Source organism: Bos grunniens, chromosome 17 (genome assembly GCF_055505025.1).
Source record: "Bos grunniens cultivar Pamir isolate PY7600 chromosome 17, Bosgru_T2T1.0, whole genome shotgun sequence".
NCBI lineage: Eukaryota > Metazoa > Chordata > Mammalia > Artiodactyla > Bovidae > Bos > Bos grunniens.
In genome coordinates this window covers 37,416,153-37,433,615 of record NC_141181.1, presented here as the reverse complement: position 1 = coordinate 37,433,615, position 17,463 = coordinate 37,416,153, and the positions used below count along the sequence as shown (strand labels likewise).

Here is a 17,463-nt window from a genome sequence, read left to right as displayed (position 1 = left end):
CAAAGAGTTGGACATGACTGAGCAACTAAGCATGAAAGCAAGATTCCTTTGATTTTTCATATTTTCCCTTTATATGTTAAATTTGATCTATGTATGATTAATAGTCAGACTACTTTACATGTAACTTAAATTGGAAGAATATTTAGGCTTTTACCAACTGAGCTGTGAGGGAAGCCTGAAATAGTTCAACAGGCAACAATACCACAATAAGAAAGACCTCATTGTTATTCAATTCTTAAGATACAGTTATAAAAATAGCAAAGATCGTTAGCTAGCTTTTATGTAGTAGGAAACAATCTGAATAAAAATTTTTAGTTTGCCAGCTCGTGTAAGTTTCTTTTCTTTTCACCTGGCCATTCATAAATGTTATCTTTTAAAGGGTATAGTGAGCTTCTCTGGTGGCTCAGCGGTAAAGAATACGCCTGCCAGTGCAGGAGATATGGATTCAATCCCTGGTTCAGGAAGATTCCCTGGATAGAGGAGCGTGGTGGGCTACAGTCCATAGGAACTCAGAGTCGGACATGACTTAGAGATTAAGCAACAACAAAGTGTATAATAGCACAGTCCATAGTTAATATCCACATTAACATACAGTCCATACTTAACATAGTTCTGTTAATATCCCCATGAAATGGATAAGAAAACTGAGACATTTGTCTCTCCAGTAGTCATCGAGCAAGTGATCAGCAGACCTGGTATTTGGGTCTGTGTTCTTTCCCTAAGTGGGGACCTCCCTACCTGTGAAAGAGCAGCCCCTCTTGTTGACAAGTTTCATTCCTGACAATGTCTAGATTGGATAGGTTGCCTTCCTATTTATGCTTCATGGACAGGAAATATTCTTTTTTATTTTTTTTCTTTTTTGGAAGATGAGAAACTCACAGGGCCCAAGTATATGCAGTAGCATTTGTATAAGCAATATAATCCCAGGGGAAAAGCATCAAGAGGCAGTATACACCATGTTTGCCTGGGTGCCAAGTCGCTTCAGTCATGTCCTACTCTTTGAGACCCTAGGGACTCTAGACACCAGGCTCCTCTGTCTGGGATTCTCCAGACAAGAATACTAGAGTGAGTTGCTATGCCCTCCTCCAGAGGATCTTCCCATCCCAGAGATCGGATCCACGTCTTTTATGTCTCCTGCATTGATAGGCAGATACTTTACCATTAGTCCCACCTGGGAAGCCCTATACACCATGGTTATGAACATGTATTCTGAAACTGATCTCAAATTTTAGTGTCTTCATTTAAACTGAAATAACAATAATGAAAATAACACTTTGGGAAGTCACTAAACTTACTGTGGTTCAGTTTCCTCTATAATAAAATGGAGACAACAATAACACCTACTTCAAAGGGTTCCTGTAAATATCAGGTAAGGTGGTAAGTATAAAGTGCCCAGGTAAGTCTGGTGAGTGTTAAACATTATAAAAATACCACTGCTACTACTATTAGAAAAAACTAACTGTATTAAACTAACTGTATTAAAGTACATGGCAGCATCACAGTGTTTTAGAGATGCAATGCCTTTATTTAGCAAATAAAGAATTTGATAATTCTTTAATAATTTAATAATTAATAATCACAGTCTTAGTCCTGGAAGAGTTTATAGGTGATAGGGTAGAAGAACTTAAAATAACTAGATGCATATCTAGTTAATAAAAATACGGGCAATTGCTGTGGAAAATCAAAGGAAGATGTAAGAACAGGATGAGGGAGAATAGGAGGTGATGCTTTCACTGAGCCTTAAACTATGAACATTTTCTTTTATAAATGGCAAGCAGAGACTATTTTTAAAAGTTAACTTATGAGAATATGTTCTAGGAGGTGTCAGAAGTTGTTCACGATTAATCTCCTTCAAATAAGATAAATGTTTCTGAAGGAAGAAAGTATAAATTTTCAAAGCAACTTCAAAATTTGAAAGATGTTTATTCAATGCCCTCCAAAATGTGTGAACAATTTTTGTTTGCAGCATTTCACAGGTTTGGTATTAAATTCAGATTATTTTGCTTTTTGGTTATAAAAGCTCACCAGAACTAAAAAAGACATTCAGATAAAAATGAAAAATAATTCTGACTACTATATTTGGAAGGTGTTTAACTCCTAGGAAAAATCTATTTACAATTTTCAAATGTGCAGATATAACCCATTTTACAGAGGAAACGTTGACATGGTTTTCAGCAATGAAATCATACAACCATGACAAAAATATTTCCAAACAACTGTATTCAGGATAATCTTATGATAACCCAATTTTCAGTCAAAAAACTGATATTTTCCTACTTATATGGCCAACCTTTGAAAGGATAAATTACAGGTGTTGGATTTTATAAATTATTTGCTAGTCTTCTTTGGAAATTACTTAAACCATCAGTCAGTGTAGACCATTAGCTTTTGTAAAAGAACAGCTCTATATTTGACACTTAAAAATTCTTGCCACAATTAAGCCTGCAAGCCTTTGTGTTGTAAAGCAGTTCATTTTTTCACAGTTTTAAAGAAAATTCTACAGATTCTATTATCCTTGACTGTCATTCTCCCCTACTTCCTGTCACCAGGATCTGGCTGCATCTGCCTTCCAAAGACTGAACCTTTGCAGCTCCTGCCCTGCTCTGACCGCACAGGGAGCCTCTACCATCTCCAACCTCACCTCAGGATTTCCACCTTTTAATTTTCTACTTGTCACAATCTGGATAGATTTATCAGAGTGACCTTGGTTTTTTGCTGCTGCTTTTTGTTTGTTCGTTTTTGGTGAGTATTAGATGGATCATGGCACCAGTTTGGCCAAAACACTGTGAAGTCTCTCATTTCCCTCAGAGTAAAAGCCAGACGCCCTTATAATGACTTGTCACTCCCAGTCTTCTTTCTCAGACCCCTCACTTCCCACACTGCCCCTCATTCCTGCCCAGGTCTATGATCTAGATGCTCCGGCCACTTTGCTGTTCATCCAACATGTCAGTTAGTCACACTACTCCCATTTGGAGGACTTTTCCCCCAGAACCAGTCTTTCCCAGAGAATCAAGCGTCTGCTTCCTGTACCCCTTGGTTGAGAACTCATCTTGTAGGTGAGGCCATCCATGGCCACCCTGCCCTCTGTCCTTAACTTTCCCAATCCCACCTGCCTTGTTCTGCTGCTTTATCTTTTCCAATAACACTGACCACTTCCCATATTGTAGAATTTACATATAATCTTCTTTTGTCTGTCTCCATCCACTGGGGTCTAGGCTCCAGGAAGGCAGGCCTTTTTGGTTTGTTTAGCTATGTGATATCACCTCTTGCACTTAGAATAATACCTTGTAAATAGTAGTACTCAATATATAATTAATGTACCATTATATCTACTTTTCAATAGGCAGGTAAGGTGGTCTGGTATTGCCATCTCTTGAAGAATTTTCCACAATCTCTTGTGATCAACACAAAGGCTTTAGCATAGTCAATGAAGCAGATGTTTTTCTGGAATACCTTTGCTTTTTCTATGATCCAATGGGTGCTGGCAATTTGATCTCTGATTCCTCTGACTTTTTACTCCAGCTTGAATATTTGGAATTTCTCAGTTCACATACTTTTGAGCCTAGCTTGGAGAATTTTGAGCATTATTTTCCTAGCATATGTGATGAGTGCAATTGGGCAGCAGTTGAACATTCTTTGGCATTGCCCTTCTCTGGGATTGGGATGAAAGCTGAACTTTACCAGTTCTGTGCCCACTACTGAGTTTTCCATATTTGCTGGCATATTGAGGGCTGCATCTTCACAGCATCATCTTTTAGGATTTAAAAATAGTTCAGCTGAAATTCTATCGCCTCCACTAGCTTTGTTCATAGTGATGCTTCCTAAGCCCCACTTGACTTCACGATCCAGAATGTCTGGCTCTAGCTGAGTGATCACACCATCATGGTTATCTGGATCATTGAGATCTGTTTTGTATAGTTCTTCTGTGCATTCTTGCCACCTCTTCTTAATATTCTCTGCTTCTGTTAGGTCCATACTGTTTCTGTCCTATATTGTCCCCATCTCTTCATGAAATGTTCCCTTGGTGTCTCTAATTTTGTTAAAGAGATCTCTAGCCTTTCCCATTCTATTGTTTTCCTATATTTCTTTGCATTGATCACTTAGGAAGTCTTTCATATCTCTCCTTGCTTTTTTGGAAATCTACATTCAGATGAGTATATCTTTCTTTTTCTCATTTGCCTTTCATGTCTCTTCTTTTCACAGCTATTTGTAAGGCCTCCTCAGACAACCATTTTGCCTTTTTGCATTTCTTTTTCTTGGGGATAGTTTTAAGCACCTCCTCCTGTATAATGTTAGGAACCTCCCCCCATAGTTTTTCAGGCACTCTATCAGATCTAATCCCTTGAATCTACTTGTCACTTCCACTGTATAATAGTAAGGGATTTGATTTAGGTCATACCTGAATGGCCTAGTGGTTTTCTCTATATTCTTCAATTTAAGTATGAATTTGGTAATAAGGAGTTCATGATCTGAGCCGCAGTCAGCTCCCAGTCTTGTTTTTACTGACTGCATAGAGTGACTCCATCTTCGGCTGCAAAGAATATAATCGACTGATTTTGGTGTCGACCACCTGGTGATGTCCATGTGTAGAGTCAGCTCCTGTGTTGTTGAAAGGGGGTGTTTGCTATGACCAGCACATTCTCTTGTCAAAACTCTTTTTGCCTCTGCCCTGTTTCATTTTGTACTCAATGGCCGAACTAGCCTGTTACTCCAGGTATCTCTTGACTTCCTACTTTGGAATTCCAGTCCCCTATGATGAAAAGGGCTTTTTTTTTTTTTTTCTGTGTCAGTTCTAGAAGGTCTTGTAGGTCTTCATATACCACCTTACCTGTCTCCTGAGAATCCTGTATGTGGGTCAAGAAGCAACAGTTAGAAGAGGACATGGAACAATGGACTGGTTCAAAATTGATAAAGAAGTACATCAAGGATGCATAGTGTCACCCTGCTTATTTAAGTAATATGCAGAGTATATCATGCAAAATGCCAGCTGGATGAAGCACAAGCTGGAATCAAGATTGTCGGAAGAAATATCAATAATCTCAGACATGCAGATTATACCACCCTTATGGCAGAAAGCAAAAAGGAATAAAAGAGACTCGGTAAAAGTGAAAGAGGAGAGTAAAAAGCTTGCTTAAAACTCAACATTCAAAAAATGAAGATCATGGCATCTGGTCCCATCACTTCATGGCAAATAGATGGGGAAACAATGGAAACAATGACAGATTTTATTTTCTTGGACTCCAGATTCACTGCAGATGGTGACTGCAGCCATGAAAATAAAAGATGCTTGGTCCTTGGAATAAAAGCTATGACAAACATAGGCAGCATATTAAAAAGCAGAGACATTAATTTGCCAACCAATGTTCATATAGTCAAAGCTATGTTTTTTCCAGTAGTTATGTATGGATGTGAGAGTTGGACCATAAAGTAGGTTGAGCACTGAAGAATTGATTCTTTTGAACTGTGGTGTTGGAGAAGACTCTTGAGAGTCCCTTAGTCTGCAAGGAGATCCAACCAGTCAATCCTAAAGGATATCAGTCCTGAATATTCATTGGAAGGACTATTGCTGAAGGTGAAGCTTCAATACTTTGGCCACCTAATGCAAAGAGCCAACTCATTAGAAAAGAACCTGGTGCTGAGAAAGACTGAAGGCAGGAGGAGAAGCAGACAACAGAGGATGAAATGAGAAAATGGAATCATCAACACAATGGACATGAGTTTGAGCAAGCTCCAGGAGATGGTGAAGGACAGGGAAGCCTGGTGTGCTGCAGTCCATAGGGTCACAAAGAGTTGGACATGACTGAGCAACTGAACAACAACATCTACTTCACTGGGAAAAGTAATTGGCAAAATTGAACATCATGCCCAATAGCATAATAATTTAATCATTTTTATTGTTTTATAATATATATGCTTAACAAGATTTGTTATGAACAAAGCTTTTCTCTAAATATATTACAAATGCAAATTTTTTAAACTTCATGACAGTCTGTCTGTTGATGTGTGCACTATGCTATCTCATTTGTATAGATAAAAATAAACCAAATAAACTCATTGTACCAATGTCCATCCCTCCGAACTATAAAACTCTCACTTTCCTCTCAAATGCTCTCATGCTCATCATCCAGGTGGCTTAGTGGTAAAGAATCTGCCTGCCAATGCAAAAGACATGAGTTCTATCTGGGTGGGAAGATCCCCTAGAGAAGGAAATGGCAACCCAGTCCAGTAGTCTTACTGTGGAACTCCCATGGACAGAGGACCCTGGAGGGCTCCAAGGAGCCTTGCAACTGCAAGGAGTTGCAAATAGAGTCAGACATGACCTAGTGACTAAAACAACAACCAATGTCCACTCTTTCCAACTGTAAAACTCCCATTTTCCTGCCAAGTACCCTCATACCCACCATCCAAAATACAGATGAATGGAGGTCTCCAATATTATTCCATTTATTAAATATTTTTTAAAAATAATATGATTCTTTTTTTAGTTTAAATAATATAAAAAATGTCCTGGGATTCCTTTCCCATCTATTCATCTCTCATTGCTTTTTTGTTGTATATACTCCATTTGGAGACCATTGATATATATATATTTTTTTTTGTTTCTGCAGCCACCAAGCATATCTCAGAAAAAATAAAATTCAGAATATAATGTTCAGAAATACAAGATTGGGAAAAAGGATTACACATATGCTTATCTTTCACTTCAAGATTAACTTATGCACATAGAATGCTCAAGGATTACTTATTATAGTTTGCATTTGCCAATCAACATTATTTTGCTAGAATAACTGTTATCAAACTTTGCCTTTAGAAGCTTAGAAATGAGATTTCTAAGCACGTGTATGTGCAGCACGTGATTCAACCCCCACCACCATTATAGAACAAAAGGGATCACTTTTAATCTGTTGAACAGTTCTGTGGGACTTCGTTTAAATAAAATTTTCTAACACTATATGTTGGAAATTTCTCTCTCATCCCACAAACACCATTCTTTCGTGTATACAGCAGCCTTTGCTTGTCTTGCTGACATTCAGATAATTAAGCCACCAAAATCCTTCTTTCAAAGATTTATTGACTTATTAGACATATTCAGAAACATCTTTAAAATCATTATTGTAATTAATTAATAGTAGCTATCTACATATACAGATCCTAAAATCCATATTTCATAATTTCCCATGTAAGCACCTTTTCAGATTGTTATATTATCATGATGAAGTAACTTCTTATCCTACTCCTTTGTAAAAAAAAGTGTAGAATATACTACACAACGCAATAACAAACAGCTTTACTTGTAGTTTTATAAACATATTGGTAATATTTTTCTTTAATATTTTAAAACATTGTTTCAAACATCGAATAGGATACAATTTACTCAAAGTATGAAGGTTTTCTCTTTGTATATCTATAAACTTTAACTCCCTCATAATTCCAACATACCTAGTGAGATACACATTTATCAGTACTTCTTGAAGGGGTGCACCGATTACAGATAATTTAAAACTGATGCTCTATTGGTTATGCTCCAGTTGTATCAACTTCTATAAAGATGGCATGTTTAGTCAGAGTGAAGTTCTGAGAATAGCAAAAAAGATACACAGAACTTGGAGTTTAGCCTTGACATGTAGGAACAGTGAAGCACAGCTTGTTTATCAGTCTGACAAGGAGAGTACCAGCTGGCTAATTAAGTGAACTTAATTTAAACTAATGATGTAGATTCTCAGGATAATGTGCTAACAGCTAGAGGAGACTGCTGATGACACTTAAGAATACCCGAGGTGTTACAATAAGCCACATCTGCATCCAAGCAGAACCTGATTTTGTTCCACAGAACACAAAATGAGGTCAGTTTACTAGTTAATCTTTTATGCAAGAAAACACCTGCATGCCATTCTTACAAAAATTATTAATGAGAGAAGCAATAAACATTTGACGTTTAAAGCAATACCAAGGTTATAGATTCCTTTAAGAATTTGTGAGCTTTTGTTTTTAAGCTGCAGGTAGAAATGATATTAATGTAAACACTGAAAATTAACATACCTCCACGGTAAGAATTTATCATGAAGTTTCTAAAAACATATGTTGTCAAGAAAATATTTGTCATTTTAACAATAAAATGTAGCAATATTGTTCAAGTTTTTTAAACAGTTCTTCCTAAGATTACATATTTAATTACCAATTTACAAAGTTAAATACAAAAGAAATAAAGAAAAACTCAGAAATTATGATTTCTTAGAGAAAGTCAGTATCAAACACTAGAACTGAAAAACAAAACTTGAAATATTAAAGTTAAATAAGTGTAGTGTTATTTTTCTTACTTTCCTTTTTGAAAGTAAGACAATTTGATTTGGACTTCACTCTCACATCACTCTGCATTCTATAAAAAATTCTATAGTAGTTTCTATCATGTTTGGGAGGGGATTAACTAAAACTTGATTATAATTATTATTCTTAGTTGCCACTGTATAGTATACTCAGGTTAGAACAAAAGAAATCAACAGAAATACAGCACAGAATCAGGAAGGATAACTTCATTAGGAGACAAAAGAGGTCAAATTGACAAAGGTGCTTTACTTTTTACAAGATTAACTTCACTACTTGCAGTTGAACGCACTCTGCTCCTGGATGTAAATAAAGATTTAAATCACCAATGAAGCTATTCACTTTCAGTTTTTGAAGTAACTAGAAATACGATTTCTTTGACTGGTTTTAAAACTTGAATTACTTGGATTATTAATTTATAAAACAGACATTTCAATGTCTATGTCTATTAAATCTATTATTTACATGTCATTTATTAAATTAAGAAAAGCCTTGAGAGAGTTCAGAATTCTAAGAGATGATATATTTTCCAGTATAAAAGTAGAGTCATTAGGATATTCCTAATTCATCTTTAAACATGTTCTTTTGAGGACTAAAATTCACATACTCTAAGGTCATGTTAAACAAATATAAGGATGTGTTATTTCACCAAGCAGTCAGAAGACTTATGGAATTCACCTTCTAAAGAGGTTCACAGACTGAAATTATAAATTGTTGAAAACAGGAGAATTTAAACAAACTCAAAGATAGAAAATTTGAATTTGTTTAAAAGATAATTTATGGGATATATATCTAAAATTTTAGGTTGATATTTTAGTCAACAATATGCCTCAAAAAGTAGTGTCTTATCAGAAATAAGGATAGATTGAACATACTCAGTATGGAAATCTTCATTCCCTGTATTAAGGTAGCCTCTACCTTTCTATGGGCTTTCCTGGTGGCTCAGAGGTTAAAGCGTCTGCCTCCAATGCTGGAGACCCAGGTTCGATCCCTGGGTTGGGAAGATCCCCTGGAGAAGGAAATGGTAACCCACTCCAGTATTCTTGCCTGGAGAATCCCATGGACGGAGAAGCCTGGTAGGCTACAGCCCACAGGGTCGCAAAAGTCAGACATGACTGAGCGACTTCACCTTTCTTTTTTTATTATTATTATTATTATTTTTTTTTTACTTTACAATATTGTATTGGTTTTGCCATACATCAACATGCATCCACCACGGGTGTACATGTGTTCCCCATCCTGAACCCCCCTCCCATCTCCCTCCCCGTACCATCCCTCTGGGTCATCCCAGTGCACCAGCCCTAAGCTTCCTGTATCCTGCATTGAACCTGGACTGGCAATTCATTTCTTATATGATATTATGCATGTTTTAATGCCATTCTCCCAAATCATACCCCCCCCACAGAGTCCAAAAGACTATTCTATACATCTGTGTCTCTTTTGCTGTCTTGCATACAGGGTTGTCATTACCATCTTTCTAAATTCCATATATATGTGTTAATATACTATATTGGTGTTTTTCTTTCTGGCTTACTTCACTCTGTATAATAGGCTCCAGTTTCATCTACCTCATTAGAACTGGTTCAAATGTATTCTTTTTAATGGCTGAGTAATACTCCATTGTGTATATGTACCACAGCTTTCTTATCCACCTTCACCTTTCTATAGAATAGATCTGTTCAGAATATCCCAAATCATTGTAGCTACTGTTTTACACTTCCTCTTCCCAGGAAGGAATTTTTAATAGGAAAAAAATCAGACTCCATATTACATCTGTTCCTTTCACTGTGGTTAGTCATGCTGGCTCTGCATCTTTTGTAAAAGAATGTTGCCTGTTGTTCAGCCACTAAGCCACTAAGTCATGTTCAACTGTTTACAACCCCATGGACTGCAGAATGCCAGGGCTTTGAACCAGCTCTGAATGAGGAATAGGGCCCTCACCAGATCACTATCATGCTTGCACCTTGATCTTGGAATTTCCACACTTAGAAACTTGAGAAATAAATTTCTTTTATTTATAAATAATGCAGTTTGCTGTATTTTTGTCTCTTTTTTATTTATTTAAATTGTATCAGCCTGAATGGTGATATGAAATGATAGTGAAAATGCATAGAAAGTGAAATATTTAGTAATAAGGCATATTTAATCACTTGTATGCAAAAGTTAATAATATATCTGTTAGTTTAAGAATAGTCATTATGTTCAATTTGCATATAATATTACTTTTGTCTGTTGATTTATCAAATATTTCTCACTTTGATCATATGTCAATTTTTTCTAGTAATATGGTAATAATCACTTTACAAAATTGTAAGCAATCATATATGTTTTCCTATTTTTAATTTTTTAGTCAACTTTTTAACTCATTAAGTAACTTGCTTTAACTAAACACTTTGTGCCTTATAGTCCCTTTTTGAAACCTGATGTTAATATTGTTACATCAGCTTTTATGTTTTGCTGTTAGTTTATGCCTGCATCACCTGGGACTCTTTTTTTTCATTTTGGAAGTGTATCTATTTTAATATACATATTATTAGATATTCATTATTCAGTTTATTATTTTTTATTATAAGCTAGTTATTTTATTCCATCCTCTGTTATTATAATTATATACATATTTGATTTTATTCTATAATTTTTTTTGTTTTTGCTTTTAATTAATTTTTGTTTGAGTATAGTTGATTTACAATGTTGTGTTAGTTTCTGCTATACAGCACAGTAACTCAGTTATATATATATAACTGTTTATATATATATATATGATAGATTATATTATATAATATATCTTTTAAACAAATTCAAATTTTCTATCTTTGAGTTTGTTTAAATTCTCCTGTTTTCAACAATTTATAATTTCAGTCTGTGAACCTCTTTAGAAGGTGAATTCCATTCTAATTTAGATTCTATTCCCATATAGGTCATTACAGCGTATTAAGCAGACTTCTCTGTGTTATATACCAGGTTCTTGTTAATTATCTATTTTATATACAGTAATGTCTATATATCTTTTGTTTTATTTTTTGGAATCATTGCCCCCCTCATTTGTTTTCTATAATTTTGCTTAAAATTTTGGCTTAATTTTTCAGTTTTATATTTTCTCTTCCTTATTTCTTCTTTTCCTATTATATTTATGAGTAGGTTGTGCATTTATTTTTATTTTTTCATAGATACAATATTTAACACATACTTTCTTGAAATATTAAACACATATTTAACATATGCATACTAATTAGTAATTATTTCCAGTCTTACATAATACAAGAAATCTTAATATAAATAATATCAACCCTTCCCCCCACTTACATGTTTTTGTACACTATTTAAACACCTTTTTTTTTTTTGCTATTTTAGTCCTGTGTTTTCACTCTTAAAAATGTTGACCTTAAATTCAGGGAATACCATTATTACTGACAGTTAATATTTTAATAGATCCTATGTTTACCAATTTACTTGCTCACTATATATCATATTTAATAGCTTAGTTTATTTTCCTTATTCTTACAATGAATAGTTTCAACTTTATATAACTTTATTTTGTTGATAAAATTTTTCTACTGACCATATAATATCAGAGTATATTTTATTTCCACTTCATCCTTTAATAATATTTTTTCACTTTCTTTTGGTGTTCATTATAGCTATTGAGAAAAATTGCTACTATTCTCATAGTAATTCATCTACCATTTTTAGATCTTACTTTGGTTTTATGTTTAATTGTTTCATGTCAATATATTTAGGTATTGATTTTTCTCTATTTAAGTTTCATTGCCCTTTCTAAATCTGAGAATTTAGAGTATTTTTAAATAAATTGTACAATAAATAATAAAATAAGGTATATGTATATTATGATATATAATAATATATGGTATATTATCAACTTTACCCATTTCTTTCTATTTGGTATATTATCAGATTTTCCTGTTTCTTTCTGTTTTCTCCTTCTAGAATTCATCCTTTCTATGTTAGTGTATAAATAGAGTCTGATATATATATATATAAAGCAGCTATACTCTAATAGAAATATATATTTAATTAATTTTTATTAGAGTATAGCTGCTTTACTTTTCCCCCGGAGAAGGGAATACTCCAGTATTCTTGCCTGGAAAATCCCATGGACAGAAGAAGCTGGCAGGTTACAATCCATGGGGTCACAAGGGTAGGAAACGACTTAGCGACTAAACCACCACATAGCTGCTTTACAATGCAGAGCTAGTTTCCACTATATAACAAAGTGTATAAACTATAAACATACATATATCTCCTCTTTTTCTCAATTCCCCTCCCATTTATGTCACCACAGAGCACTGAGTAGAGTTTCCTGTACCATACAGTAGGTTCTCATTCGTTCCCTATTTTATACATAGTATCAGTGTGTATATATACATTAATCCCAATTTCCCAATTCATCTTACACCTCTTTTCCCCCTTGGTGTCCATATATTTTTTTCTTTATGTCTGTGTCTTTATTTCTGATTTGCAAATAAGATTATCTGTATGACTTTTCTGCTTTCCACATATATTTATTAATATATGACTTTTTTTTCTTTTTCTGACTTACTTCACTCTGTATGACAGTCTCTAAGTCCATTTATATCTACACAAATGACCCAATGTTTTACTTTTTTGTGGCTGAGAAATATTCCATTATATATATGTACCAAGTGTCTCCTTGTCCAACCTGAGCTGGAAACATGTATGTCCATCTGGTCACATATTTCTCACCACTCTGCACAAGTCCCTGAATGACTGCAAAATACCATAAGTACTGGTTTTGTGGTTCTAAATAAATTCAAGAGAGTAGGTGAGTTTTAAATACAGAATCAGCAAACAATGAGAATCAACTGTAATTGATTTCTCTGCAGCAAAAATGAAACAATAACACTTGCTCCAGGTAACTGAAATGACCTCACAATTATCTGTGCAGCCAATGTAGTCAGACACAGACAACGAATATTGTATAAATTTCCATCTCTGTAATAATAAAAATCAGGCAATACTGACTTGTGGTAACAGAAATCTGCATAATGATTACCTTTAGATAGGTAATGACTAGAAAGAGTAATAAAGCATAATTATTAATATTTTAATACCAAAATCACTGGAGAATCCATTTAGACTGAGTCTGAATTTTCTAACTTATAAAAGTGTAAGTTTTAGATTCTTGTCTGAAAAATACCCACAATAATAATTACATTATATTTTAAGATTTTATCCTTGTATGTCTTTTTCATTCTCCTGGTATTTTATAGCCATTATAGTCACTTTGAAAATGATATCATTTATGTGATTTTTTTTACCATTGCCTGAATTTTCATTATTGATATTTTCTATTAATTTTAAAATTTACATCATTGTCTGAAGATAGAAGTTATATGAATAATAAATGATGTTAACTTTTCTCACTTTCAAATATCTAGTAGGTAATACATATTCAGTTGGTGTAGGTTTCTGGTTTGAACACTGAATTTAAAGACCAGCCTGATTATTCCTGAAAGAACATCTAATTTTAACCTACCAGCTAAAGACTGTTGATAATCCTTGACTAATGCCTGTAATTCACTGGCCTATGTTGCTGCTGAAATCAAAGTAAAATAAACCCAGTCAAAAATCAAGCAGTCTCAAAGACAGACACATAGGATGTAAAATATACAGAAAAATATGTTCTCCCAGTAGACACTGACCATTAGATAGACACCCATTAGATAGGGTGAACACAAGAAGTACGTAACCCTGGAGACCTTAGAATTTTCTAAAAGACAGTTATTCATCCTTTCATGACCCTACTGTTCATTCTCATATTTGAAACTGAAAAAACAATTTTATAACTCTGTAGACACCAGAGCTTTCAAACAGACACTTTTTATCTGTTTATCTGTGATACCAAGTACATCTTACAAAAGACAATTAACAAATGCATACCAAAATGGATAGATGATTGGATGAATTCGTATGAAGTTGTTAAAAGCTATTATAGTGAGAAGCGTGATTTTGAACTTCTTAGAATCAATATTAGAGGTACTAACAGCTACTTCAAACCAATATTGAAGCAAAAAAAAAATTATAAAAGTAAGAAATGGTTAGGTTTCAGGGTCTGTCAGAATTTTGATAGTAAACCAGTATACAGTGCCTATACCAGGCCCCGTTATAAATGCTTAAATGCTTTTATGCATTGATTGATATAATCCTTAATATAATGTTATGGGATATGTACACTTTCAAGGTGCTGCAGTAGTAATCTGCCTGCCACTGCAGGAGACGCCAGAGATGTGGGTGCAATTCCTGGGTTGAGAAGATTCTCTGAAGTAGGAAATGGCAGCTTACTTAAATATTCTTGCCCGGGAAATCCCATGGTCAGAGGAGCCTAGCTGGCTACAGTCCATGGGGTCGCAAAGAGTCAAATACAACTGAGCACACACACAAAATGTGTACAGTTATTATTCTGATTTAACAGATTATATTGATACATATCTCAGGATGCTATTTTAAGTTTGTTTCCCCTGAGCTGAGAAGCCATAGATCCTAACAGTCAAAGGCTTGGAGGCTGAAGCCAGGCTGCCAGGAGGCAAATCCTATCCTTTCCCTTGCTTGTTGTATGACGGAAGTCTAGTAGATGGTCCAAGTCGGATAGTTTTGGAAAGAGCAGGAGATAAAATAGTTGATGAGTCAAACCAGAATAGTCTCCGTAACCATAATCATGACAACATGGAAAAATTACATGGCAAGATTGGAAATTTTTTTCTGTCATAGACCTATGCATATTTGTTTTACTACTGTGGTAAAACCTACTAAATTATTATTATCCATTAAATCTATTATTGTTCAGCCTTTGTTATGAATCAAATGATAAAGCTATAATACTGTTTCTGTGATGGTAACTGCTGATGCTGCTAAGTCGCTTCAGTCGTGTCTGACTCTGTGTGACCCCATAGATGGCAGCCCACCAGACTCCCCCGTCCCTGGGATTCTCCAGGCAAGAACACTGGAGTGGGTTGCCGTTTCCTTCTCCAATGCATGAAAGTGAAAAGTGAAAGTGAAGTTGGTCAGTTATGTCCGACTCTTCATGACCCCACAGACTGCAGCCTACCAGGCTCCTCCGCCCAGGGGATTTCCCAGGCAAGAGTACTGGAGTGGGGTGCCATTGTAACTAGGATACCTTAATTGTCCATGGACCAGGAAGGACTCTGTTTGCTCTGTACATTAAAAGCAACTCTGAGGATGATTTCTGTGTAAATGGTCATGTTGGGATTATAAAGTATTCTTGGAATCTAATTGTTGAAAATAAAAGCTCTTTCAATTGCTTGTTTAATTGCTTAGGGTCAAGTAGTAGAGTGAGAGGAGAGTTTGCAGAAAACTCATGTATTTTCTATTTATTCAAGTAATGAAACAAGTTATCAATGACAATCAACTGACAGGTTACCTCGTAATGACTATTACATTAAATTAAATTTTCTTTAAAACTACTTTCACTTTCAAAAAAGAGTAGTCATTCATACCTGAACAACTTTTTGAGACTGCACGTCAACAACAAGGACTCTATCCAAAGTTGGCTGTGCGACGTAGATGAACTTGTCCTTGACATTGACAGCTGAGGCCCACACACACCTCTGGATTTCATCACCTTCAGCTTTGGGACAGACTTCATCCTAAAATTTAGAAAATATAAAATTAAATGAATATCTTCAATTATAACATGGACATGGACATATAACAAGTAACATTAATGCTGGACACTTTACTACTTTTGTCGTAGAAAGTTATATATATTTGTATATATATAAATACATATGGTAATATATATTTATATGCTATATATTTATATTTATATCAAATATATAGAGTTAAAACAGTATGCAGTACATAGTTAAGTTCATTAAATGTGTATAGAAACTAGTGTGAATAATTCTTTAGAATATATTTTCTCAAGTTTTAATTGCTCATTTATAGTAATATATGAATATTGCTATAGTCCTTTCATCCATCCCTACCTGTTCATAACTCAGTAACTGCTTAAATACATAATAAGTCCAATGTTTCCTCCCAAATCCCCCAGTCTCAAACTTCTGTACCAGACATCAGAAACCACACTAAGTACATCTAGAGCCTCTCCAAACCCAAGGTACATTCATAGTCCTTTCAAAAGCTACCAAACCCACTGAAAAAGAAGAATCCGAATTTATGGAGAATCAGGAACTTGGAAAAAATGATAAAGATTTTTTTTCATAATGTTTATTTTATTTTTGATTTGGTATTAAGGTCAAATTTTACAAAATTCTTTCATCTGAACTTTTTTTTTTTTTTTTTTTGCTGCATTACCCTAGAACTGCCTTCTGGCTGAATATTATATTGTTTGTGCTAGATCTTCTATTTCATCCTTCAAAATTAAATAAATGTTAAAGGTATACTTATGTCCTTCTGATTTGCATCTGCAGATATTGAAAGTAGAATAATGTCATTTAGGTCTTTATTTTTGCTCCAGGTTTTCCTTTTATTCACTGGTTTGCTTTTCTGGTGGCTCAGGTGATAAAGAATCTTCCTGCAATGTGGCACACCCAGGTTCAATTCCTGGGCCAGAAAGTTCCCCTGGAGAAGTGAATGGCTATCCACTGTAGTATTCTTGCCTGGAGAATTCCATGGAGAGAGGAGCCTGGCAGGCTATAGACAGTGTGGTCACAAAGAGTCGGACATGACTGAGTGAAACACACACACATTGGGTTTGTAATTCTCTCAGTTTATTTATAGTTAGAAAAACCACTAGCAAGAGAGCTCCACACAAAATATATGTATAAGCATATATTTATTTAATGATAATATAATGATAAACACTGATTCTAGTGTGGCACTTTTTTATGATTTAGGCCTGATCTGAGTACCATGTCTAACATTGATTTGTATACTCTAGGTAGTAACTCCAAAGCTCAACTAAAATACTCTCTTTCTTCTCTAATTTGAACAAAAACAATTATTTTTCATCAGAGAGCCCATCCACCATTTGTATTTAATAATCATGAAACAAAATCAATAAAATGTTCATTATCAACACCACCTAAACATTTCTTTCAATGAAAAGAAAATACTGACGGTAGATAAACCATATCTGGCATTTAGTAACTAAAATGAATGCCACAGTAATTCTCAGGCAGC

At 34.6% G+C, this 17,463-nt stretch overlaps 1 protein-coding gene across 5 annotated transcripts in view; it reads right to left on the bottom strand.

Annotated features, from left to right (window-relative positions):
• Positions 1 to 17,463, bottom strand: part of FSTL5 (follistatin like 5) — a 937,973-nt gene that overhangs the window by 66,947 nt on the left and 853,563 nt on the right. For all 5 annotated transcript variants that reach the window (XM_086345931.1, XM_086345933.1, XM_086345932.1 and 2 more), the window contains one exon: positions 15,816 to 15,965. In XM_086345931.1, coding sequence (XP_086202057.1) covers positions 15,816 to 15,965 — 150 coding nt within the window. The remainder of the gene's footprint in view (positions 1 to 15,815; positions 15,966 to 17,463) is intronic.